The sequence below is a fragment of the Coregonus lavaretus genome (genome assembly GCF_964263955.1).
Source record: "Coregonus lavaretus genome assembly, chromosome: 30".
In the NCBI taxonomy this organism is placed as follows: Eukaryota; Metazoa; Chordata; class Actinopteri; order Salmoniformes; family Salmonidae; genus Coregonus; species Coregonus lavaretus.
Genome location: NC_140017.1, coordinates 27,990,301 through 28,016,671, shown reverse-complemented (window position 1 = coordinate 28,016,671; position 26,371 = coordinate 27,990,301). Strand labels below are relative to the sequence as shown.

At 41.9% G+C, this 26,371-nt stretch overlaps 1 protein-coding gene across 1 annotated transcript in view; it reads left to right on the top strand.

Annotated features, from left to right (window-relative positions):
- LOC311105697 (kin of IRRE-like protein 3) overlaps positions 1–26,371 on the top strand; it is a gene marked incomplete at both ends in the record, with an annotated part of 63,388 nt that overhangs the window by 9,624 nt on the left and 27,393 nt on the right. The window contains 2 exons of the mRNA XM_084147916.1: positions 15,855–16,012; positions 23,948–24,098. Of these exons, the coding sequence (XP_084004042.1) occupies positions 15,855–16,012; positions 23,948–24,098 (309 nt within the window). The remainder of the gene's footprint in view (positions 1–15,854; positions 16,013–23,947; positions 24,099–26,371) is intronic.

Below are 26,371 nucleotides of genomic sequence, written 5' to 3'. Positions count from 1 at the left end.
ATGGAGCCCTGGAGGCCAAGGAGGCTGAGGTCTGCTGAATTAGGCATGAAGGTGGAGAGTGATCTAGGGGTTATGGTCCGGGGTTAGTCCTCAGGCTAATTATATCTCCTGCAGCAAGGTAGCAGGCAGCCAAACCTATGCATCATTGTGTTCACCTTGGTCTGGGGTAGGAGCAAAGGGGAAGGCATGGGCTCTCTGGAATAAGGTCTGTGAGACCAGGTAGTCTTTTGTAAGAGAAATGTGCAACATTTACCATTTAGCGATGGAGAAGAAGTTATTGCTGCTGTTTTCAGATTAGGCCTACATTGAGTGATGAGGTCTGCTGTTGACTCTACCATGACATTTAGAGCTCATTGACATTCCTCCACCGACAGGTCTTCTAATGAACCTTCAGTCCTCATCAATCGCTTATGTTTTTATCTTTCCCTTGTTGTTCCTTCCTGTTCCTCGCTAGGTCTTGCTCGTTAATGTAAGGTCGTAGCCCTCTCTGATTACTACATGTGATTCAATCCAAGATGAAAACTATATTAAAGGGATACAAAGTAATGCCACAAGGCCCTAATACATTCAAAAGTATTCTCTGGGAATTTAGGTTTTGAAATTGCCCATTAGGAAATATTTACTTTGCTGCAGATTAACTCCAAAGAAAATACCAGAGCTTGATCTGGCCTCAGTTTTTCATTTGCTGTCAAGCTAATTATTAATTAGTCACACTGCTATGGGAAGATCAAGTTTCCTTAGCATAGAATTAATAACGGTAGGTTATTAGCAGGTCTTAGAGCTGTAATGTCCCAGACAGTCTTCTGCCCTTGTTTGTCACATTAGAGAGCGTCCTGAGGTACTCCGATTATTAACTTTTAATTGCAAGAGTGTAAGATATGAGATCTGACAAAACACTTCCTTCCAAATGGCTAAACATTTCTATTTAGAGCATCCAAAGACAAGGACGTGCTATGTTGTGTTCTGACTTGCCTTTGACAATCTGTGTTTTTCAGAGGCAGAAATCAAATTTTTCATGAAAGCTTGTTGATTTTTATTCTCCGGCTGGTCTAGCCTTGCACAGTGCAAGGGGTCATTGTGTGCCTCTCAGCATGACGTTGGAAGGAGAAAATGAAGTTGTATCTAACTGTGCACAGATAGTTTGCTTCCAAGTATCCTCCTGTTACTGCTTGCAGCTCACCTCTTGTCTTATGTCTAGTTTTTCGTCCTGTGGTGAAATGGTTGATTGTCTGTTCAGCATGACCCTTTGTTATTTTTACCTTCAAATCCACCTCTTCATCCTGTCATTCCTTTGTCCTCAGAATTTTTTTTACTTGTCCAGTCAGGGGAAGGAGCCAATGACTTATTTGACTTTAACACACCTTGGGGAGTGTAGGTCATCCACTAGATTTCTCCAATAGTGTTGGACCAAACAATGCTGCTCTGCACTGCAGGGTCTTCTTAGCATGACATCTGATTGAGTAGTCTCTCTACTGAAGTGCATCAAATTGTAACTTTAAAAATGTTCAGTCATATGTTTATTCTATTACATTGCAATTTCTATTTTATGAAGCTTAACTTTAAAACACTGATATACAAAGGAACAAAAAGCTCAACAATTTAATGAAAAAGTGTCCTTCAACTGTTGTTGTTGAAGGGAAAACAGAATTTTGTCTCGCTCAAGGAACTCTATTGAAATCTCGACACTAAACCGAAGGGCAACTTCATGGGGAGCATTGTGTTTTTATAACAAGACACAAACAAGAAGCAGTAATTGTCCCTAGGTCTCCTGTAGTTCAACCCACTGAATCCCACTTATGATTTGCTGAATCAAACGTTTCAAAATAGATGTACTGTATGAAAGCAGAAGGGAATGCCTTACTGAAGAAGCACAAGGGCGAGAATGCAAGTTGATTGGCTTCCAGTAACCGTTACAATGGGAGCAGTATTTCAATCGGCACCACTTTTACCGTTCCAACAAATTAATGGAACTGGTTTTATGCAGCTCTCTCTCCCTTTCTCTCTCTCTCTGAATGCATGCCACAATTGCAAAGTCTTTAAAGAAAATGTTTAAACACCTCATTTAGCAGTGTAAGTGACCTAGTGTTCTGTATGTAACTAATTGATTTCTCACAAAAGTAAATTGGGCTCTAGCCAAGCATCTCCGCTGAAGTAGGGCCAGATAGGAACCCCTGATCAGCAGTCATTTTGTTAGAAATATGGCTCTACCATTTATATTATCCTGCTCACACTACCCTGATTTACATTGAAGTACATTACTGACTTGTCTGAGATCTAAGTGAGACCATCTATAACATCAGTGACTCTATGAACAGCTGTATGTTAATACCAACAGATTGCAGGTAGGGCATGTTTTTTGGTTTGAGTGAGTTTTAATAGGGAGGGGGTACTTTTTCAAACACACACAGCTGTGTTTTGAAAATCTTTTCAATTCCATATGATATGTTCAGTAATAAATTATCATAAAACAAATGATTATTATTGCCAAATCTAGAACTGGAGGAGGTGAGAGATTGATTGACACACAATAAGGAACAAAGCATTTCCATAACATTTAATTGGAGCCTGCTTTTACATTTAATGAAAAATGACAGCCACATAGCTACACACAAACAAACACACTCACACACACACACACAAACACACACAAACACAAACACATACACAAAAACGGCAATGTCAGTGCACTCCCAATCTGTGGAGAGCAGCTTTGGCGCTGCACATCGCTGCTCTGTGACGGAGCCATCTCTGCGTGCTGCTGACAGCTCTGGTATCTCACCACTCCTCCCATGTCTCCAGAAAACCTCCCCATCCCTGCCTTCACTCTCCCTGTGTGGGTCAGCACACACACATGCACGCACACGCACACACACACACACACACACACACACACACACACACACACACACACACACACACACACACACACACACACACACACACACACACACACACACACACACACACACACACACACACCGTCAAACCTTTACTCACATTAATCTCTATCCCTGATCATCTGTCTTCTCATATGGAAAGTGTCCACTATGATACTTTGGATAGGCATCATTCATGCATGCATCTATGAGAAAATAAAAAAGAAAGGAAAACTAACACAGATGGTATTAGCGGAGTGGGAGAGATAGAGACAGTCTGTGTGAGCCAGAATCTTGAGGCCTACAAACAGGTGTATGGTGACAGCACTTGAAGAGGCCTGTGATTTGGGCCAGTGAGACACATATGTCTTCCACCTACGATGGATAGTTTTTTCGCCCTTCTCTTTTGTGATCTATCGAACACAACCTCTGCAAGCTGCCACGGCGCCGTCGCATTGAGGTGACAGGTGGCTGGCGTGAGTATTCCACCAAAACCGATGAGGCGAGCCAACCCATTTTTGTTCCAGACACTTCGGCAGAAGCACAGCACTGCATTTCCAGCCCCCCCCCCCCCCCCCCCCCCCACACTCCCTTTTACATTCCCCCATCTCAGAGCTCCTTCTGAGGTTATCCCTCTCATTCACTCACCTCCAAATTGCCTTTTCAACCCACTCTCCTGCTCCTGGAAGGCTGTTTATATCTCAGGTTGTCCGCCATCAGCAGAGCCCCAATGGTAATAGACTGGCTTTACTTCTCTCCCAGTTATGGCGCCATCAAGGTGTTTTCTCAGACCAGGCTAATCCCAGAGGTTCTGAGGTATTGAAATGTCTCCCAGGACACAGGGCAGGTTTATACTTAAGATTTATTCGGACAAGCCCTGCCCATGACAGACTTACTGCCCCACATTGTTGGGTTAATTACAAATCCATACTGTATGCCTCAGTCTCGTTTATAGATATCATTGATTACACACTAAAAGTCAATGATCTCACTAAAACACAATCAATCGGACCTGACTTCTTTTCCCTAGCCTGCTCTGAGTTTTGTGGTAAAACATGGCTCTGAGCTCTGGGTTGGGCAAAACATGAAACAACCCCTGGTGTAATCTCTCTCAGGAAGGGGAGATGCAATTCCATTAAACTCCAGTGCTCCTTTAATGAACTTCAATGGAATCTCTTATCTGAGGCGGAGGGCTGGGCTAATGTAAGTTGTGACAGACTGCATGCCCCCTCAAAACACACATTGTCTAGTAGTCGCACTCCCTGAAACAGATTGCTTGGAGCATAAATATGTGAAATTAACTGGTACACCTGTGATGGCCCGCAAAAAAAGTGACAGATAGGCACACCATAACCCTCCAGATAATCATTAAAGGGGAGGAAAAGTAATAAGCAAAGTACATTTAGAGGTAAAATGTTAATACATGCCTGAAATCCCTCTTCCAGAGCAGAGAGGAAAAACAGGGAAACTAGCAGTATGAGCCAAGTAAGACGAGAACACATACTACAGAACTAATCTTCTCTTGATTAATATACTCCTTTAAAGAAAACTCACAGAATATCTCTCTTCCACGCCCTATCTCAGACAACAAGAGGATGTTTTTTGCTCTCCAGCCGAGGAGTTGCGAAACTATTGAACAGTATGTGTGTGGAAGTGTGTGGTGTGAGATTGCATTATACTCTCCCAGAGAGAAATGGGGAAAGAGGAAGTATTTCAGCGAGCCAGCTGGTAATTAAAGAGGAGCGATCAATCCGAGCCACTGACCGGCTCGTGAGAAATTCATCGCGGGGCCGCAGTAAAGGGCTAATTTGGAACCATTAGGGGCTGCCGAGTTTGCAAACAGGCCTGTAATGATGATGACTGGCGTGGTTCGAGGCCTTTGTGTGGCTGTCAGACCGGCCCACAAGAGGGACGGTGGTGGTGGAAAGATGGCTTAACAGCAGCCCTGTATGAAGAGAGAGAGAGAGAGAGAGAGAGAGAGAGAGAGAGAGAGAGAGAGAGAGAGAGAGAGAGAGAGAGAGAGAGAGAGAGAGAGAGAGAGAGAGAGAGAGAGAGAGAGAGAGAGAGAGAACTGGAATTACACCTCCTTTTATAACTGTCCTGGCAGTTAGACTGTGACTCAGAATAGGCTACTCTTTAATGTTGCTTCAATGTCCACTGTAAAAAGTCCATTGAAGAATGTACAATCGTAGATCTATGGCATGTAAGGTAGAGGGGTTAAGGTAAATTACCTGCTCCTTGTTCAGTCAGGCAGCACTTACAGTACGTCTGAATGAGCCTTTTGTTTTGTGAGGGGATTGCCCCTGCGTCCCTAAATGGGGAACCCACAGTGGGAGCTTGAGGTGTGCAGATGGAGAGCATGCCACCTGTACCAATCACTTAGCAAAGAGATTACACTGGCTCTTATTCTACACAGAGATCCTCGGCGTCATCCTTGTGACAGACATCAGACACATGGAGGAAATGAAAAAGGCCCTGTCGGAGGCAGCCAAGCTAGTCGTTCTCTTTGTCTGTTTTCCATCCACCCTTGACACATCACCTCCTGTCTCCCAGAGCTGAGCACACGACCTGAAAGCGTAATGAATATCTGTGTGCGCTGCCATGGTCCTCAGCGTCCATGGAGATTACCATTAATTAAATCTTAACCTCTACGGGATCGGTGTCCCGTATACGGGACGGTTGAGCTAACGTGCGCTAATGTGATTAGCATGATTGTTGTAAGTAACAGTAAACTTTCCAGAACATAGAGTTGTCTTATTTGGGCAGAAAGCTTAAATTCTTGTTAATCTAACTGCACTGTCCAATTTACAGTAGCTATTACAGTGAAAAAATACCATGCTGTTGTTTGAGGAGAGTGCACAAAAACAAAAAACTTATCACGGCAACTGGTTTGATACATTAAATAAATAAATAAAATAAAGCGGATTAAATAAATAAATAAAATAAAATGTACTTACATTCAGTAATCTTGCTCTGATTTGTCATCCTAAGGGTCCCAGAGATAAAATGTAGCATAGTTTTGTTTGATAAAATCCATTTTTATATTCAAATGTAGGAACTGGGTTCTACAGTTTCAACCCCTGCTGTCTCTGGCTCCACACCCACCCCGCCTGGCCATCTAGATGTGTGAAAGTTAGTGTATAAGCTAATGATCCATACATTTTGTATTACCATATCATTTTTGTATGTTCTCTGTAGTTATGTACTTGAAAATGTTTCAATTGACCAATTCAGCACATTTGGGCAGACTTGATACAAAATAGTCCAGTATTGCAATGCTTTACTGGATCAATCTGAAACTTTGCACACACACTGCTACCATCTAGTGGCCAAAATCTAAATTGCGCCTAAACTGCAATATTATATTGTGTCCTTTCTCTTGCATTTTGAAGAAGATGGAACAAAAAAACAAAAAAATATGTTTTTTTGTTTGTATTATCTTTTACCAGATCTAATGTGTTATATTCTCCTACATTAATTTCACATTTCCACAAACTTCAAAGTGTTTCCTTTCAAATGGTATCAAGAATATGCATATCCTTGCTTCAGGTCCTGAGCTACAGGCAGTTAGATTTGGGTATTTCATTTTAGGCGAAAATTGAAAAATAGGGTTAGATCCTTAAGAGTTTAACCTTCGCTACAGCGGCACTCAGGTCCTCTCTGAGGGAAACCTTATGGATGGTTTAAAGAATAAACTATTATCAGTTTTACAGGTCAAGATGGGTCAATAACATCTCTACATTTACATTTAAGTCATTCAGCAGACACTCTTATCCAGAGCGACTTACAAATTGGTGCATTCAACTTAGGATAGCCAGTGGGACAACCGCTCCCTATTTATTTTTTATGGGGGGTGGGGGAGTGGGGGTAGAAGGATTACTGTTATAATATTCCAGGTATTCCTTAAAGAGGTAGGGTTTCAAGTGTCTCCAGAAGGTGGTCAGTGAATCCGCTGTCCTGGCGTCATGGGGGAGCTTGTTCCACCATTGGGGTGCCAGAGCGGGAACTGTGCTTCCGTAGAGGTAGGGGGGCTAGCAGGCCAGAGGTGGATGAACGTAGTGCCCTCGTTTGGGTGTAGGGTCTGATCAGAGCCTGAAGGTAAGGAGGTGCCGTTCCCCTCACAGCTCCGTAGGCAAGCACCATGGTTTTGTAGTAGATGCGAGCTTCAACTGGAAGCCAGTGGAGTGTGCAGAGGAGCGGGGTGACATGAGAGATTTTGGGAAGGTTGAACACCAGATGGGCTGCAGCGTTCTGGATAAGTTGTAGGGGTTTAGGAGAGGGGTTGAAAATAGCCTTTAAACTATTACACTCTTTGATATTCTGTAGTGGCATCGCATCACTTCCTGGCTGTACTGTACCTACTGGGCACAGACATCAATGTAATGTCTATTCCACGTTGGTTCAATGCAATTTCATTGAAATGACGTGGAAACAAAGTTGATTCAACCAGTGTGTGCCCAGTGGGTAGCTGGTTTCTGGAAGCCTTGAGCTGTCATGTTCTATGGAAGAAAGTCAACACATTTTACCTGGATTAGTTCACAGCCATTGCTCTTCCTTGATGGCATGATATTTTGACTGGAGTGGTGACAGCCAATACCATCCTGAATTCACAACCCACTTACTCCATCTTTAATATACATGTCTGTGCTGTCATCAGTCACATAGTGTTAGGCTCTCAGAGAACTCCAAATGGAGCAGTTTTTCCATTCAATTTGCCCCTTCAGAAGACGGGAGCTTTGCATACCTCAAAAAACTTGACAATTAATTAATGTTTCAGCAGCATTGAGTGAGCACTGACAGCAAGCCAATAACACTGGATCTCTAGAAGCAACTGTCATCTCTCTATCTCTGTTCCTCACTGTTATTCATATATTCATAAACAAATGAGAGGGTTGGTTGGCCAGTATGGAAGTTGATCAGATAGGGCTTTTCTCATTCTGGTGACAAAGAGAAGGATAAACCTTGTTTCCAATCTTACACCACAATATTACCATATCACAATGTACGTCCATTTGTTCAGATCCGCAAATATCTTTGTCTTCTAAATAAGAACCAGTATTTATATCTTCCACAAACTTTACATCATGAAGAACAACAGATCAAAAGGTCATGAAATAACCACTATATTTTCTGTACAAACAAAACCTTTCACACTATATGCCAGAGGCATCTGAAGAGGCAGGAATGTGTCTATGGGTCTGGTCTAGAAACAGGTTGGAGAATCAACTGGGAGCTGAGTCACAAGGCTTAGCCGGACTCAACTGGCAAAGCAGAAAAGCAGCCCTTCCCCCAGTGCTCCCCTGCTGCACAATCTCACACTTTGTCACCGATACTATACAGCCCTGCCTTTTTAATTGCTTGTCCCAAGGAAGGAGGAAGTGGGTGGAAACAGGGGAAAGCATCAGTTATATTTAGTCTGCAGTTTTCTTTCCTCCCATAACCCCAAAAATGAAATTAACTAGAGGCAGTTAAATTAACCTGTATGAGCTTCCTTCCTGAGTTTGGATGTTAGCTCTATTTTACGTCAGAAGTTGTAGATGTATTGACGGTGACACAGTCCTTGTTGATCATCCACAGTCTGCTATGACTCAAACAGGATGTTAACTAGGCAGTGCTCCATGATTCTGAGGAATGGTTGTAAGTGTCGATCCTGTTGAAAGTGGGTTGTTTAGTACTGTAAGGCTCAGTCATGAATGGAAGGCCAACCATTAAAGTGATGTCTGGAACTTTTGTATAATTTCATCCAGTAGTTTTGAAAGTCACGAGCCAAAAGAGGTCCCTGTTTTTGTGCACTACAGTACTTCATCCAATTGTGTACTACATCATCTATTTCGTATGATATATTACGTCCTGCATTTCTTTAAATACAATGTATGTTTTTTAGCAATTTCATATGGTATGTTAAAAATACAATTCGAACAGATCCCGGACTGCATCCCGGACTGCATTCCCAGCGGGAATGTAATTAGTATAATTTAAAAATCCTCATGAAAATCTGTCAGTTTAAGCTAGAGATAAGTTTTTTTGCATTGGATGCATCTCAATCCACCGCATCCACCTACAGTATATGGAGACTGTTTAGTGCCAAAAATAAGGGTTAAATACATACAGTACCAGTCAAGGTTTGGACACACCTACTCATTCCAGGGTTTTTCTTTATTTTTACTATTTTCTACTTTGAAGAATAATAGTGAAGACAACAAAACTATGAAATAACACATATGGAATCATGTAGTAACCTAAAAAGTATTAATCAAATTAGATCAAAGAGCTGTCAAAGGACACCAGAAACAAAATTGTAAGTGGCAGACACTCTTATCCAGAGCGACTTACAAATTGGTGCATTCAACTTAGGATAGCCAGTGGGACAACCGCTCCCTATTTATTTTTTATGGGGGGTGGGGGAGTGGGGGTAGAAGGATTACTGTTATAATATTCCAGGTATTCCTTAAAGAGGTAGGGTTTCAAGTGTCTCCAGAAGGTGGTCAGTGAATCCGCTGTCCTGGCGTCATGGGGGAGCTTGTTCCACCATTGGGGTGCCAGAGCGGGAACTGTGCTTCCGTAGAGGTAGGGGGGCTAGCAGGCCAGAGGTGGATGAACGTAGTGCCCTCGTTTGGGTGTAGGGTCTGATCAGAGCCTGAAGGTAAGGAGGTGCCGTTCCCCTCACAGCTCCGTAGGCAAGCACCATGGTTTTGTAGTAGATGCGAGCTTCAACTGGAAGCCAGTGGAGTGTGCAGAGGAGCGGGGTGACATGAGAGATTTTGGGAAGGTTGAACACCAGATGGGCTGCAGCGTTCTGGATAAGTTGTAGGGGTTTAGGAGAGGGGTTGAAAATAGCCTTTAAACTATTACACTCTTTGATATTCTGTAGTGGCATCGCATCACTTCCTGGCTGTACTGTACCTACTGGGCACAGACATCAATGTAATGTCTATTCCACGTTGGTTCAATGCAATTTCATTGAAATGACGTGGAAACAAAGTTGATTCAACCAGTGTGTGCCCAGTGGGTAGCTGGTTTCTGGAAGCCTTGAGCTGTCATGTTCTATGGAAGAAAGTCAACACATTTTACCTGGATTAGTTCACAGCCATTGCTCTTCCTTGATGGCATGATATTTTGACTGGAGTGGTGACAGCCAATACCATCCTGAATTCACAACCCACTTACTCCATCTTTAATATACATGTCTGTGCTGTCATCAGTCACATAGTGTTAGGCTCTCAGAGAACTCCAAATGGAGCAGTTTTTCCATTCAATTTGCCCCTTCAGAAGACGGGAGCTTTGCATACCTCAAAAAACTTGACAATTAATTAATGTTTCAGCAGCATTGAGTGAGCACTGACAGCAAGCCAATAACACTGGATCTCTAGAAGCAACTGTCATCTCTCTATCTCTGTTCCTCACTGTTATTCATATATTCATAAACAAATGAGAGGGTTGGTTGGCCAGTATGGAAGTTGATCAGATAGGGCTTTTCTCATTCTGGTGACAAAGAGAAGGATAAACCTTGTTTCCAATCTTACACCACAATATTACCATATCACAATGTACGTCCATTTGTTCAGATCCGCAAATATCTTTGTCTTCTAAATAAGAACCAGTATTTATATCTTCCACAAACTTTACATCATGAAGAACAACAGATCAAAAGGTCATGAAATAACCACTATATTTTCTGTACAAACAAAACCTTTCACACTATATGCCAGAGGCATCTGAAGAGGCAGGAATGTGTCTATGGGTCTGGTCTAGAAACAGGTTGGAGAATCAACTGGGAGCTGAGTCACAAGGCTTAGCCGGACTCAACTGGCAAAGCAGAAAAGCAGCCCTTCCCCCAGTGCTCCCCTGCTGCACAATCTCACACTTTGTCACCGATACTATACAGCCCTGCCTTTTTAATTGCTTGTCCCAAGGAAGGAGGAAGTGGGTGGAAACAGGGGAAAGCATCAGTTATATTTAGTCTGCAGTTTTCTTTCCTCCCATAACCCCAAAAATGAAATTAACTAGAGGCAGTTAAATTAACCTGTATGAGCTTCCTTCCTGAGTTTGGATGTTAGCTCTATTTTACGTCAGAAGTTGTAGATGTATTGACGGTGACACAGTCCTTGTTGATCATCCACAGTCTGCTATGACTCAAACAGGATGTTAACTAGGCAGTGCTCCATGATTCTGAGGAATGGTTGTAAGTGTCGATCCTGTTGAAAGTGGGTTGTTTAGTACTGTAAGGCTCAGTCATGAATGGAAGGCCAACCATTAAAGTGATGTCTGGAACTTTTGTATAATTTCATCCAGTAGTTTTGAAAGTCACGAGCCAAAAGAGGTCCCTGTTTTTGTGCACTACAGTACTTCATCCAATTGTGTACTACATCATCTATTTCGTATGATATATTACGTCCTGCATTTCTTTAAATACAATGTATGTTTTTTAGCAATTTCATATGGTATGTTAAAAATACAATTCGAACAGATCCCGGACTGCATCCCGGACTGCATTCCCAGCGGGAATGTAATTAGTATAATTTAAAAATCCTCATGAAAATCTGTCAGTTTAAGCTAGAGATAAGTTTTTTTGCATTGGATGCATCTCAATCCACCGCATCCACCTACAGTATATGGAGACTGTTTAGTGCCAAAAATAAGGGTTAAATACATACAGTACCAGTCAAGGTTTGGACACACCTACTCATTCCAGGGTTTTTCTTTATTTTTACTATTTTCTACTTTGAAGAATAATAGTGAAGACAACAAAACTATGAAATAACACATATGGAATCATGTAGTAACCTAAAAAGTATTAATCAAATTAGATTTTAGTTTCTTCAAAGTAGCCACCCTTTGCCTTGATGACAGATTTGCACACTCTTGGCATTCTCTCAACCAGCTTCATGAGGTAGTCACCTGGAATGCATTTCAATTAACAGGTATGCCTTGTTAAAAGTTAATTTGTGGAATTTATTTCCTTCTTAATGCATTTGAGCCAATCAGTTGTGTTGTGAGAAAATAGCCCTATTTGATAAAAGACCAAGTCCATATTATGGCAAGAACAGTGAAAAGTGAAATGACAGTCCATATTTACTTCAAGACATGAAGGTCAGTCAATTTGGAAAATGTCAAGAACATTTAAAATTTTTCAAGTCCAGTCGCAAAACCATCAAGTGCTATGATGAAACTGGCTCTCATGATTACCGCCACAGGAAAGGAAGACCCAGAGTTACCTCTGCTGCAGATTATATGTTAATTAGAGTTACCTGTACCTCAGATTGCATCCCAAATAAATGCTTCAGAGTTCAAATAACAGACACATCTCAACATCAACTGAATCAGGCCTTAATGGTCGAATAGCTGCAAAGAAACCACTACTAAAGGACACCAATAAGAAGAAGAGACATGCTTGGGCCAAGACACACAAGCAATGGACATTAGACGGGTGAAAATCTGTCCTTTGTGAGATACAGAGTAGGTGAACGGATGATCTCCGCATGAGTGGTTCCCACCATGAAGCATGGAGGAGGAGGTGTGATGGTGTGGGGGTGCTTTGCTGATGACACTGTCAGTGATTTATTTAGAATTCAAGGCACACTTAACCAGCATGGCTACCACAGCATTCTGCAACGATACGCCATCCCATCTGGTTTGCGCTTATGGGACTATCATTTGTTTTTCAACAGGACAGTGACCCAAAACACACCTCAAGGCTCTGTAAGGGCTATTTGACCAATACGGAGAGTGATGGAGTGCTGCATCAGATGACGTTGGACCGCAGAGTGAAGGAAAAGTAGCCAACAAGTGCTCAGCATATGTGGGAACTCCTTCAAGACTGTTGGAAAAGCATTCCTCATGAAGCTGGTTGAGAGAATGCCAAGAGTGTGCAAAGCTGTCATCAAGGCAAAGGGTGGCTACTTTGAAGAATCTCAAGTATAAAATACATTTTGATTTGTTTAACACTTTTTTGGTTACTACATGATTCCATGTGTTATTTCATAGTTTTGATGTCTTCACTATTATTCTAAAATGTAGAAAATAGTACAAATAAAGAAAAACCCTTGAATGAGTAGGTGTGTCCAAACTTTTGACTGGTATGGATATATAAACAAACAAAGAATCCTGATCTTACTTATATCTCTCAGATATAGGACAGACACTTCATAACAAACTTCCATTAGATTTTCTGGGGGGACTATCTGTTGTTCCATATAGTGAATCTGTTATTCAATGCATTTGTATGGGCTAATAGCAGTAAGGCCAAATAAAAATGTTCATCAAATCATTTTTTAAATTTAATTAAAATTATACTTCAAGGGGTCTTAAAATTCAAAATCAAATAGCAAAATTATCATTTGTATGACCTTCTTAAACCAATTCCATATAGCTTAGAAGAACCCCCATTATCTATAAAAGAATTAATCAGTGTAGCACTCCATCCATAGTTCCCCCTTTTTCATACCAACCCTTGGTTGTTTGACAGAAGACCCCCGCCCACTCTCTCCGACCCTCTCACCCTCACAGTCGAATATGCCAGCTGCTAGTAGCCTTTGATTTCATCATGCCCCAGATCTGCACTATAATGAGCGTGCAGGCCAATCAATAATTCACTTGAGTTTGAATAAAAACAGGGTGATCAGCATGTGTGTAAAAAGAGGAGTGTAATCAGTGGCATTCAGGGGCCTGCATTCTACAGTTATCCACCACACTCTTCCTCTATCTGTCTCTTTTCTGCGAATGAGATGACGACTGACTGCCATTCCCGAGCAATCTGTAAATTCTATTCAAAGGTTTGATTGCTCCATTTGCCTCCATGTATGGACATATGAAAGTCATGATTAAAATTCAGCAGTGTCTGTTTCATCCATTCACATTGTCAGTAACAGCACAAAGCTGAACGGTGTTTTGGATTTCTGAGGCATCTTATTCTAATTCCATTGTTGCTTACATGCCACACATATTATGAGACCAAAGTCTGCCAAATATGCCTATGACATCGCTGCATCAGTGCATATGGACACAAGAGATTTCAATTTCACAGGAGAGAAAAGGAAAAAAAACTGAAACCATTCACCTTACCTGTCCTTCACAAAGCTGTATTGTGTTTGAAGAAATATCCCTGTCCTTGGCTTGCACAGGTATTATTAAAAAAGAGAGAACAGGCAGTTTTACACATACAGTGGGGGAAAAAAGTATTTAGTCAGCCACCAATTGTGCAAGTTTTCCCACTTAAAAAGATGAGAGAGGCCTGTAATTTTCATCATAGGTACACGTCAACTATGACAGACAAATTGAGATTTTTTTTCTCCAGAAAATCACATTGTAGGATTTTTAATAATTTATTTGCAAATTATGGTGGAAAATAAGTATTTGGTCACCTACAAACAAGCAAGATTTTTCTGGCTCTCACAGACCTGTAACTTCTTCTTTAAGAGGCTCCTCTGTCCTCCACTCGTTACCTGTATTAATGGCACCTGTTTGAACTTGTTGTCAGTATAAAAGACACCTGTCCACAACCTCAAACAGTCACACTCCAAACTCCACTATGGCCAAGACCAAAGAGCTGTCAAAGGACACCAGAAACAAAATTGTAGACCTGCACCAGGCTGGGAAGACTGAATCTGCAATAGGGAAGCAGCTTGGTTAGAAGAAATCAACTGTGGGAGCAAATATTAGGAAATGGAAGACATACAAGACCACTGATAATCTCCCTCGATCTGGGGCTCCACGCAAGATCTCACCCCATGGGGTCAAAATGATCACAAGAACGGTGAGCAAAAATCCCAGAACTACACGGGGGGACCTAGTGAATGACCTGCAGAGAGCTGGGACCAAAGTAACAAAGCCTACCATCAGTAACACACTACGCCGCCAGGGACTCAAATCCTGCAGTGCCAGACGTGTCCCCCTGCTTAAGCCAGTACATGTTCAGGCCCGTCTGAAGTTTGCTAGAGTGCATTTGGATGATCCAGAAGAGGATTGGGAGAATGTCATATGGTCAGATGAAACCAAAATAGAACTTTTTGGTAAAAACTCAACTCGTCGTGTTTGGAGGACAAAGAATGCTGAGTTGCATCCAAAGAACACCATACCTACTGTGAAGCATGGGGGTGGAAACATCATGCTTTGGGGCTGTTTTTCTGCAAAGGGACCAGGACGACTGATTTGTGTAAAGGAAAGAATGAATGGGGCCATGTATCATGAGATTTTGAGTGAAAACCTCCTTCCATCAAGGGCATTGAAGATTTAACGTGGCTGGGTCTTTCAGCATGACAATGATCCCAAACACACCGCCCGGGCAACGAAGGAGTGGCTTCGTAAGAAGCATTTCAAGGTCCTGGAGTGGCCTAGCCAGTCTCCAGATCTCAACCCCATAGAACATCTTTGGAGGGAGTTGAAAGTCCGTGTTGCCCAGCGACAGCCCCAAAACATCACTGCTCTAGAGGAGATCTGCATGGAGGAATGGGCCAAAATACCAGCAACAGTGTGTGAAAACCTTGTGAAGACTTACAGAAAACGTTTGACCTGTGTCATTGCCAACAAAGGGTATATAACAAACTATTGAGAAACTTTTGTTATTGACCAAATACTTATTTTGCACCATAATTTGCAAATAAATTCATTAAAAATCCTACAATGTGATTTTCTGGATTTTTTTTCTCATTTTGTCTGTCATAGTTGACGTGTACCTATGATGAAAATTACAGGCCTCTCTCATCTTTTTAAGTGGGAGAACTTGCACAATTGGTGGCTGACTAAATACTTTTTTCCCCCACTGTAGTCACACAGATGCAGAGCTCACCTTATATGAACCTTCTTAAGTCCAAGACATGTCTTCTTTCAATCCAATGGACAAGTCTGAGGCTTGACCAATACATTCATCAGTGAACATATAACACTCTGACTTGAAAACAACAGTTGTTGTTGTATACATGTATATGCCATTACATGTTTATAACATAGCTACAACATAATGCCTTGCTGTTTTCCCTCCAGTTCCTCCTGAGGACCCAGTAATCAGTGGTGGTCCGGTGGTGAGCCTGAGAGCAGGAGATCCCCTAAACCTGACCTGCCATGCTGACAACGCCAAGCCAGCCGCATCCATCATCTGGATCCGCAATGGAGAGGTACTCAATGGAGCCATGTACTCCAAGGTAAGCATCGAGGTGTGTAATACACAGTTTGTTTTTTAAAGGTGGAGGGAGGGCTGGGGTTTTTGAGGGGTTTTTTAGACAGTTACCCATTCCCATAGATAGAAAGCAAAAGACCTCAATCATTATCACCGGCAAAGTGAACCAAACAATATTTTACTCTATGTAATAGCTTATGTCACTCATCAAATTCCAGTTGAAGCTAGTCAATCCTTTCCTTGAAGTTTGTTGTGAATAGCCACTTTAAGAGCACTACCATCTGTGACGGGTGTTTACTTGTGCCATCTGTAAACTGTGCCTCAGCATTCAGCCTGGATTGGTTGGAATAAAATCCCCTGAAAATCCAAGGTCTTCTCTGGGATATCTAAAGGATGTTTCTCCTCTACTCAAACAACCAGATGGTGGGACCATAAGAATGAAAGTCGGTGACTCTCCAGCACCTTTGCTGTCTACTAGGTGCCCTGCTTCTCTCTTTTCAGTGGCAGGGTTCATATAGAGATCCAGGGTATATATAGAGATCCAGGGTTCATATAGAGATCCAGGGTGTATATAGAGATCCAGGGTCTATAAAGAGTTCCAGGGTCTATATAGAGATCCAGGGTCTATATAGAGATCCAGGGTCTATATAGAGATCCAGGGTCTATATAGAGATCAAGGGTCTATAAGGAGTCCATATAGAGATCCGTTCGGTCACTTCTCTGTTGGAGAAGCCGTCCCTGATCTGTGGTATTCACAGAAGATGCTCTGCCAACCAACCCTAGCCTTCAACTCAACATTCATTCCACCACACGTCATGCCACACCACACTGCCATCTGACCCCTCTGGCACTTCAATTACAATAACCCGCGGGCTAATGAACACCGCTGTGTGAATTTCTTTATAAACGAGGAGAGTGAGCGGGCACCAACTCTCTCTCTGCTGTCTCATTCCATTATCAGCTATTTCCAAAGAGCAGATCAATTCTATTGATTGTGCTGGGATACGGCTCAATCCATTTGAATAAAACGATTGCCAGAGGTGGTTTTTGCTAACAGTAGGGGGATAGCGTGCTTCCTGCCTGCACTTCCTCTTTCTGAAACAGCAGCAGCAGTGATGTGGGACATTGTCGCCCAGCTGATGGATAGAAGCAGCAGCTGAGCCATGCAGTCTCTAGGCACTGCCCTCCCCTCATATCACTACCATTAAAAAGAAATGCGTTCAATTAAAAGCGGATGATTGTCTCCTGAATAATGGAGGTTTAGAGAGGATAATTGGCCATCCTGCCTCACCTCGGTACCTTGCCTCGCTCCACACCCCACAGATGATGGGAGGTAATGTGGCCAAATGTGCTAGAGTGAGATGGGAGTTTCCTGATGATGGCAACCTCTACACTCCCAGGATGGCTTTGACCCCTATAGGTCTCAGAATCACCTCCCTCAATATCCTTATGGATAAATTATCTACCATTTATCTTTCATTAAGGTGTTACTTTGTGGTAAGTACTTGGACCTGGTATGGTCTTACTGTATGAAGCAGTCATTAAAAAGATCTGGTTATACTGCATGTGAATGGCATTGAGTATGGGCTGGACCTGGTAGCTACGGATGAACAGTGCCTTGCAAAAGTATTCATCCCCCTTACCAGTTTTCCTATTTTGTTGCATTACAACTTGTAATTTAAATTGATTTTTATTTGAATTTCATGTAATGGACATACACAAAATAGTCCAAATTGGTGAAGTAAAAAAATATATATACTTTTTTCAAAAAATTTGAAACAATAAATAACGGAAAAGTGGTGCGTGCATATGTATTCACCCCCTTTGCTATGAAGCCCCTAAATAAGATCTGGTGCAACCAATTACCTTCAGAAGTCACATAATTAGTTAAATAAAGTCCACCTGTGTGCAATCTAAGTATCACATGATCTGTCACATGATCTCAGTATATATACACCTGTTCTGAAAGGCCCCAGAGTCTGCAACACCACTAAGCAAGGGGCACCACCAAGCAAGCGGCACCATGAAGACCAAGGAGCTCTCCAAACAGGTCAGGGACAAAGTTGTGGAGAAGTAAAGATCAGGGTTGGGTTATAAAAAAATATCTGAAACTTTGAACATCCCACGGAGCACCATCAAATTCATTTTTAAAAATGGAAAGAATATGGCCATCCAACTTGAAGGAGCTGGAGCAGTTTTGCCTTGAAGAATGGGCAAAAATCCCAGTGGCTGGATGTGCCAAGCTTATAGAGACATATCCCAAGAGACTTGCAGCTGTAATTGCTGCAAAAGGTGGCTCTACAAAGTATTGACTTGGGGGAGGGGGGGTGAATAGTTATGCACGCTCAAGTTTTCTGTTTTTTTGTCTTATTTCTTGTTTGTTTCACATGAAAAAATATTTTGCATCTTCAAAGTGGTAGGCATATTGTGTAAATCAAATGATACAACCCCCCCAAAAATCAATTAAATTAAATTAGGAAAAATGCAAAGGGGGGTGAATGCTTTCGCAAGCCACTGAGGAGGCCTAGTAGAAGCTTCAGATCATGAAAACATATCGAAACCCTAACAGTCCCATTATTGGTTCGATTCCCACGGGGGACCAGTGCGAAGAAAGTATGAAAATGAATGCACTCACTACTGTATGTTGCTCTGGATAAGAATGTCTACTAAATGACTAAAATGTATAATGTAAATATAAATGTAAACCACATTTCAGTCAGCTCCTCATGGATGAACTGATGAAAATACACAAGGGGTGTCACTGTAGGAACAGCCACAGGGAATCCATTACTCTGTGAAGCATTCAAATGCATGACACCAGAAAGGAAGATCTGCATATTGTCCCTGCTCATTCCTCCCCCACAAACCTTCAAAGACGCTTCTTTATCTGTCTTTCAATTTCATTATTTTCCTCCCAACCTTCATCTCAGCAAAGTTTGCTGTGTAATTAGAGAGATTTCCTTTCAATAGTAATGCTCACCACCAAGTGAGGCAGGGGGAAATCATTCCGGGAAAAAGTAGCTAATTAACTTCAGAGAATGTATTATACATGTCACATTTTTCACATTCAAGAGACAGGTAGAGTTCCCAGTAGTTTATCTGCATATTATTCTATAATACCCCCTATTTTTCCAGTATTTCCATATTACTCACTACATTTAACCTGTTTCAAATTATTCAAAAAGTATCTGTCTCTCGCTCTTCCATTGTTTTTCTCTCTTGTCAATGTAATTAACCTCACTGGCTTTGTGCAAGAGAAATTTAAACCAGGCCTTGGGAGCACTAAAATAGTAATATTATGAATATTATTAAACAGAATGGTAGAAAGGATCTGACTTTCAGGTAGTAGGATAAGATAAGTTAATCAAATAAGGCCTCTTTAACCCCATGACCAGAAAAAATGATGTAAATATATTATTTTGTAGAAATAGATAGTACAAAGCTTATGCAAAATATCTTATTCCTAAGTGAAATTAATATCCAGTGTTGGGATTTGAAATGTGCTTCTGGTGTGGTCTGCAATTAAAAAATGGCTGATTTAATTTAACCTGGAGCCATATTTCAAGTTTGGACATATCAAAGGCTCGTTAGATTAACAGCAGAATATTAATGTCAGCCAAATGATTAGTGTAAACAGGGACTAGAGATCTCTCTGAGCCTCCCTTCATATTCCCTTTCACTGGGATTCTAACCTAAACTAATCAAGGCATTTCAGACATGCCTGCAGGCTGAGCACTGTTTATTAGCCTTCCTGTTAATTGTAATAAACAGAAAAACAATTAGTGTAAAGGTTAGGTAAAAACAATATACAGCCTGTCAGAATTATATTATTGACTACAAAACTTGCAGGTATTCCTGAAAATCGAAAAAGCTCCATATTTATCAGTAGAAATGTAACCATCACTAATGTATCACTATACTATAGATTCACTCATATTCACTCAATATGACCTTCTACTGTCTCTGCCCCCTTATCCCATATCTTGAAGAGCAACCGTCACTCTCTCCCTCTCCATTTTTCAGTTCCTTTCTTAACTTGGGAAAGGTATTCTCCTCACATGCTCCAGGCAGTGACATGAGAAATCGTGTGTAATTCGGGCTATTTTAAAACAGCTAGTGGCTCGGTGTTGAGTTCTATGCTGTAGCTGGGCCTGTACAAGATTAATGACTTCAGACATGTCCAGAGCTATGAGAGAAACAATCCTGATTGTGTCAGAAAGGATATTACATTGACACATCCCACTGTTGACAGCTAATACGTTCTGCTTTAGAGGTGAGTGGCAGGACTTCTGTAGCCTGGAGAGATCTGAGACACTCTTCACAAAAGCATTTTGTTTTCATGCAAATGCAGAAGAACAAAATATGAATGCATCTTTATGCTATTTTGCGTATTCCTTACATAAATATTATTTAACTCCAAGACAATAGTCTTTTTGCTTGGCTAGGTACAGGTAACACTTGAGTAAATGAGGGACACAAAGTATATTGAAAGCAGGTGCTTCCACACAGGTGTGGTTCCTGAGTTAATTAATCAATTAACATCCCATCATGCTTAGGTTCATGTATAAAAATCCATAGGATAACAATGCAACCATCCAAAGGGCATGAATGGTGACTGAATGGTTTGATGAGCATGAAAACGATGTAAACCATATACAATGGCCATCTCAGTCACCAGATCTCAACCCAATTGAACATTTATGGTAGATTCTGGAGCAGCGCCTGAGACAGCGCTTTCCATCTCCATCAACAAAACACCAAATTATGAATTTCTCGTGGAAGAATGGTGTCGCATCCCTCCAATAGAGTTCCAGACACTTGTAGAATCTATGCCAAGGTGCAGTGAAGCAGTTCTGGTTATGGTGGCCCAACGCCCTATTAAGACATTTTGGCAGTAGACTTATAGTCATTGACTGGAGAAAGCAGAAAAGTAATAAGATGAAAAGGCATACAGTTGAAGTCGGAAGTTTTCATACACTTAGGTTGGAGTCATTAAAACTCGTTTTTCAACCACTCCACACATTTCTTGTTAACAAACTATGGTTTTGGCAAGTCGGTTTGGACATCTACTTTGTGCATGACACAAGTAATTTTTCCAACAATTGTTTACAGACAGATTATTTCACTTAGAATTCACTGTATCACAATTCCAGTGGGTCAGAAGTTTACATACACTAAGTTGAGTGTGCCTTTAAACAGCTTGGAAAATTCCAGAAAATGATGTCATGGCTTTAGAAGCTTCTGATAGGCTAATTGACATCATCTGAGTCAATTGGAGGTGTACCTGTGGATGTAGTTCAAGGCCTACCTTCAAACTCAGTGCCTCTTTGCTTGACATTATGGAATAATTAAAATAAATCAGCCAAGACCTCAGAAAAACAATTGTAGATCTCCACAAGTCTGGTTCATCCTTAGGAGCAATTTCCAAACGCCTGAAGGTACCACGTTCATCTGTACAAACAATAGTACGCAAGTATAAACACCATGGGACCATGCAGCCGTCATACCGCTCAGGAAGGAGACGCGTTCTGTCTCCTAGAGATGAACGTACTTTGGTGCGAAAAGTGCCAATCAATCCCAGGACAACAGCAAAGGACTTTCTGAAGATGCTGGCGGAAACAGGTACAAAAGTATTTATATCCACAGTAAAACGAGTCCTATATCGACATAACCTGAAAGGCCGCTCAGCAAAGAAGAAGCCACTGCTCCAAAACCGCCATTAAAAAGCCAGACTACGGTTTGCAACTGCACATGGGGACGAAGATCGTACTTTTTGGAGAAATGTCCTCTGGTCTGATGAAACAAAAATAGAACTGTTTGGCCATAATGACCACCGTAATATTTGGAGGAAAAAGCGGGTGGCTTGCAAGCCGAAGAACACCATCGCAAACGTGAAGCACGGGGGTGGCAGCATCATGCTGTGGGGGTGCTTTGCTGCAGGAGGGACTGGTGCACTTCACAAAATAGATGGCATCATGAGGAAGGAAAATGATGTGGATATTTTGAAGCAACATCTCAAGACATCAGTCAGGAAGTTAAAGCTTGGTCGCAAATGGGTCTTCCAAATGGACAAGCATACTAAATTGTGGCAAAATTGCTTAAGGACAACAAAGTCAAGGTATTGGAGAGGCCATCACAAAGCCCTGACCTCAATCCTATAGAAAATGCGTGGGCAGAACTGAAAAAGCATGTGCGAGCAAGGAGGCCTACAAACCTGACTCAGTTACACCAGCTCTGTCAGGAGGAATGGGCCAACATTCACCCAACTTATTGTGGGAAGCTTTTGGAAGGCCACCCGAAACGTTTGACCCAAGTTAAACAATTTAAAGGCAATGCTACCAAATACTAATTGTGTGGATGTAAACTTCTGACCCATTGGGAATGTGATGAAATAAATAAAAGCTGAAATAAATCATTCTCTCTACTATTATTCTGACATTTCACATTCTTAAAATAAAGTGGTGATCCTAACTGACCTAAGACAGGAATTTTTACTAGGATTAAATGTCAGGAATTGTTAAACACTGAGTTTAAATGTATTTGGCTAATGTGTATGTAAACTTCCGACTTCAACTGTACATGTATGTCAAAGCCTCCAAACCTCCTGCCACACAACTAATATAATACCAGGTTCCTTAACACTTTAATATGCAGTCAGTGTGTGGCACATCTAGCTGGGTTTCATTAGGATTCTCAAACTTCCATGAAGGGAGAGAAATTAGGAGGTACTTACTGCTATTATCCGGCAACCTGTCAATAGCTTTCATTCTGACACCTTAATACGTAACGATTATTGCGGCTAAAATATATATTTTCACCTTTGGCGAACTTACAGAGATGATTATAATACAAGGACTTGTGGAGAGCCGGTTTAAGAGGGCATCTGTGATGTCTCAACTGTCCTCCCATGCGAGTCATAACCTCGGTTTGAAAAGTGCATAAAGATCCTCAAAGGAAGTTTGAGGAGCTTTCTTGTCTGTGCTATTTTCTCATCAGAGCTCCTCATAGTACTGCTAGCAAATAAAGGGTTTCATCACAACCTATTTGTTTGTGAATTGTGTCATTAAATCCTGAATAAACTGTAGAGAAATTGCAGAGGAGCATTTTGTTTTGTGGCTATAGTGTGACACACACAAACACACACACACAAACACACACAAACACACACACACAAAGCAACAAGGGCATTTATATAATGAAGAGCATCATGTCCCAACTTGGCCTTATCTAATATGTCCTCTATAGCTGGACCTCTATAAGTGAAAATAAAACTGAATGGCCATCACGTTTTTGCTCGTTTCATAGTGTGGGACCAGCAGAGCCAAGAAAATAATATGATATTGAAAGAGCTTCTACTGTGAATCCCAGTAGTTTATTTGTAAAGCCAACCCAAAGGTCGTGGTAATGGACAGTATCTTTGTATAGAGCACCAATAGTTTATAATTTGAAGCCATGTCAGTCTTGACTTTGTGGTTGGCTACACAGTGCTCCTGGCATGGCCAATTTGTTCTGGTGGGTGAGCATGCACTGTGGCATGGTGGTTAGCAGGGCTCCCACAGTCCTCCCTGAGAACCAGGCAAGGCAGAATTGTACCAGGCGGCCTTCAGATGTCTCTCACAATGCGAGTAGGGCTGCAGCTCAGAGGATGAGCACTGAAAAGAAGATTGATTTCCTTTGTGGTGTATGACAAGCCATGCGCCAGAGCACAACTCTCCAGTCACACAAAAGAGGCTCAGAAACAGATTCCTTTTTTCAGCTCAATCAGCCTTGGAGCAAGACTACAGGCTTGAGCATGCCAGGGGTATTTGTCTTTGTTGTCCCCAGGGCATCCAGGTGACTTGCTGCATTTGGGTTCCAGGCCTTGAGTTTCGATTGATGATGTTATTCAAAATGTTCCACTATGTCCACTACCACTTCATCTGTGAACTCTGAACTCTTTCCTTTTCTCTTTTCCTCTCAGACACTGCTTCGTGATGGAAGGAGGGAGAGTACGGTTAGCACCCTCTACCTGTCTGCATCCAACATTGAGACAGGCCAGCAGATCATCTGTCGAGCATCCAACAAGGCTGTGCCCAATGGCAAAGAGACCAGCGTCAATATCGACATCCAGCGTGAGTTTCCCCTCCTCTAAAGGCCTATACCCTGGTCCCTGACCAAACTTTAGTGTGCCCTAAGGTATTTCCCACCACAGTATCAGCCCCAGACTCGATGGATAATATGTTTGTTTGTGTCTCTCTATGTTTACCATTTCATCTTGAAAGACGAGGTATTTTGAGCACAAAGAGGCCATTTTGACAGTTGCAGTTATAAACATCTAGATTCATTTTAATAAGCTCTGATGCATATGCATAATTGGTATTGAGTTCACATTTCTTGTGTGGGTTGGTCCAGTGATGAAATATAAGTGAATGGGATTTTCTCTTTGCTCCAACAATCTCTCCGCAGCATTATGCACATATCCCTGGCTCTTTTATTTCCTCTCCTATGCCATCAATCTTTTTGACGAAAGCATGCACAATTCCCCTCAAAATAGGAAAAGTAAGCCCAGCGTGTAAAACACATTGAGCCTCAATTGTCAGAGAATCTTTTTTGATCAATAACTATTCACAGTAAGAGTGTGATTCTGAACAAAGGGATTTCGCATCAGCCCCCTTCAACACCATTAAGTACGACTAATAAAGCAGAAAATGCTATTTAGAGATCAATTACAAGTGACGGCTCCATTCTTTTCATTATATATGCCACAAGAGGCGCATTCCGGCTCATTGCCAGCATGCAGGCGAATGGAGGCGCCTGTGTAAAAATGATTAACAGTTGTTGGTGTTTGCAACCCTCACAGTTTGTTCTAATGTTTTTGTCATGCAAAGTGAGAGGAAGTGTGGTGTGATTGTGTGAAACGGAGAGTAGTGAGGAGCTACGGTATGATGGCTGTGACGGGCGTGTTCCCTCCACGCTCCACATCGGTGTTCCTGTGGGCGTGCCACAAGGCTTAACAAAGGGAAGGAGTAGTTGCTAACAAACAATCCCGAAAAACAATATTTGCAACTTGCAAAACTGGGGCTTCAACTACAGCTTTTCACAGGGTGAAGAACAAATGAGTGTGAGCAGGAGGAAATTGACTAGCGTTATGTTGCGTCCCACTCACCTCATATAACCCCAGGCCTCCCACTCACCTCTTGTGTAACCCCAGGCCTCCCACTCACCTTCTGCCACTCTCCACCTCCACCTCCACTCTTAGCCTGTGGACAGGTAGCGAGGCTGGTGTTCCCCGCCTCTGTCTCCGGTGCTCAAGATGAGATCCACACTAATTAAGCCACATGAGAAATAAAAGGCACTTTCATTTAACTTTGAGTCATTGGTGCTGGGTAGCAATTTAATAACTTCCAATGCTGACTCATTTGATTATAGGGTTCATGCCTCGGCAACTGGATATGAAACGCTCAAAATACATTGTTGAAAATATTATAATTCAGAGGAAAATGAGAGCGATGAGTACGTAGCCTATGTGCAATGAGGTATATATCAGGAGGTGGGTGATGAGAGTTTAAACACTTGATAGAGCTAATAGGATCAGATTCCAATGAGCATTTATAGACAGCCTAAAGACCACTTGAGTGTGAATACAAAGGGAGAATTTTCTAGTAGAGGAAGTGTGTAAAGATAGGTATCCATCTGGTTTCCCATTGCTACAAAATAAAACAGGTGTCGAATGAATAAATGATGGAGCGATTGGCAAGGTAGAGAGAGGTAGACATGCATCCTCTTTCCCCCCAAACCTCCCGTTGGCAGAGTAGTCACCACAGAGGCCCTGTTTTCCTCTCTACAGGGGACAGTGTAGGACAGGGGGCGGTAAATATTGATGAAAGACAGCTGTCTGCTCACAGAACAGGGAGGTACCTGGGGGAGTGGAATAGTGGAGGAAGGACCAAAATAAATACCACTCCAGCCCTTTCACACCGAAACAGACACACACAGAGATGTAAGACTAAGTCAAGCCATTTTTCAGGATGATGTAGATTGAACATGTTTCATTTTTTCGGCACCCACCAGATCAAGGCTAAGCTAAGAGAATACATGACCATGTTCGCTGCAACTCTTGAGGGTTGCTTTAAACCCTCCTCAAACCAAATATTCCATTGGGCCCCACACAACATTCAAACCTGAATGGGTAAGTTAATAGTACAGTTGCTGTGTTACAGAGACAAACTCTAGATGAAAAGCCTTGAATAGCATACATTACAGCCATTTGTGTAGTCCATGTCAAGTACTAAGAAAAAATCAATGTTCGTTGCCTTTGTATGTTGTATCTCATGTGTTATGACTGGTGAACAAGTGTTCCCAGGCCCCTTCAACAAGGCAGGCAGGATCGATGCCAGTTCCAGGT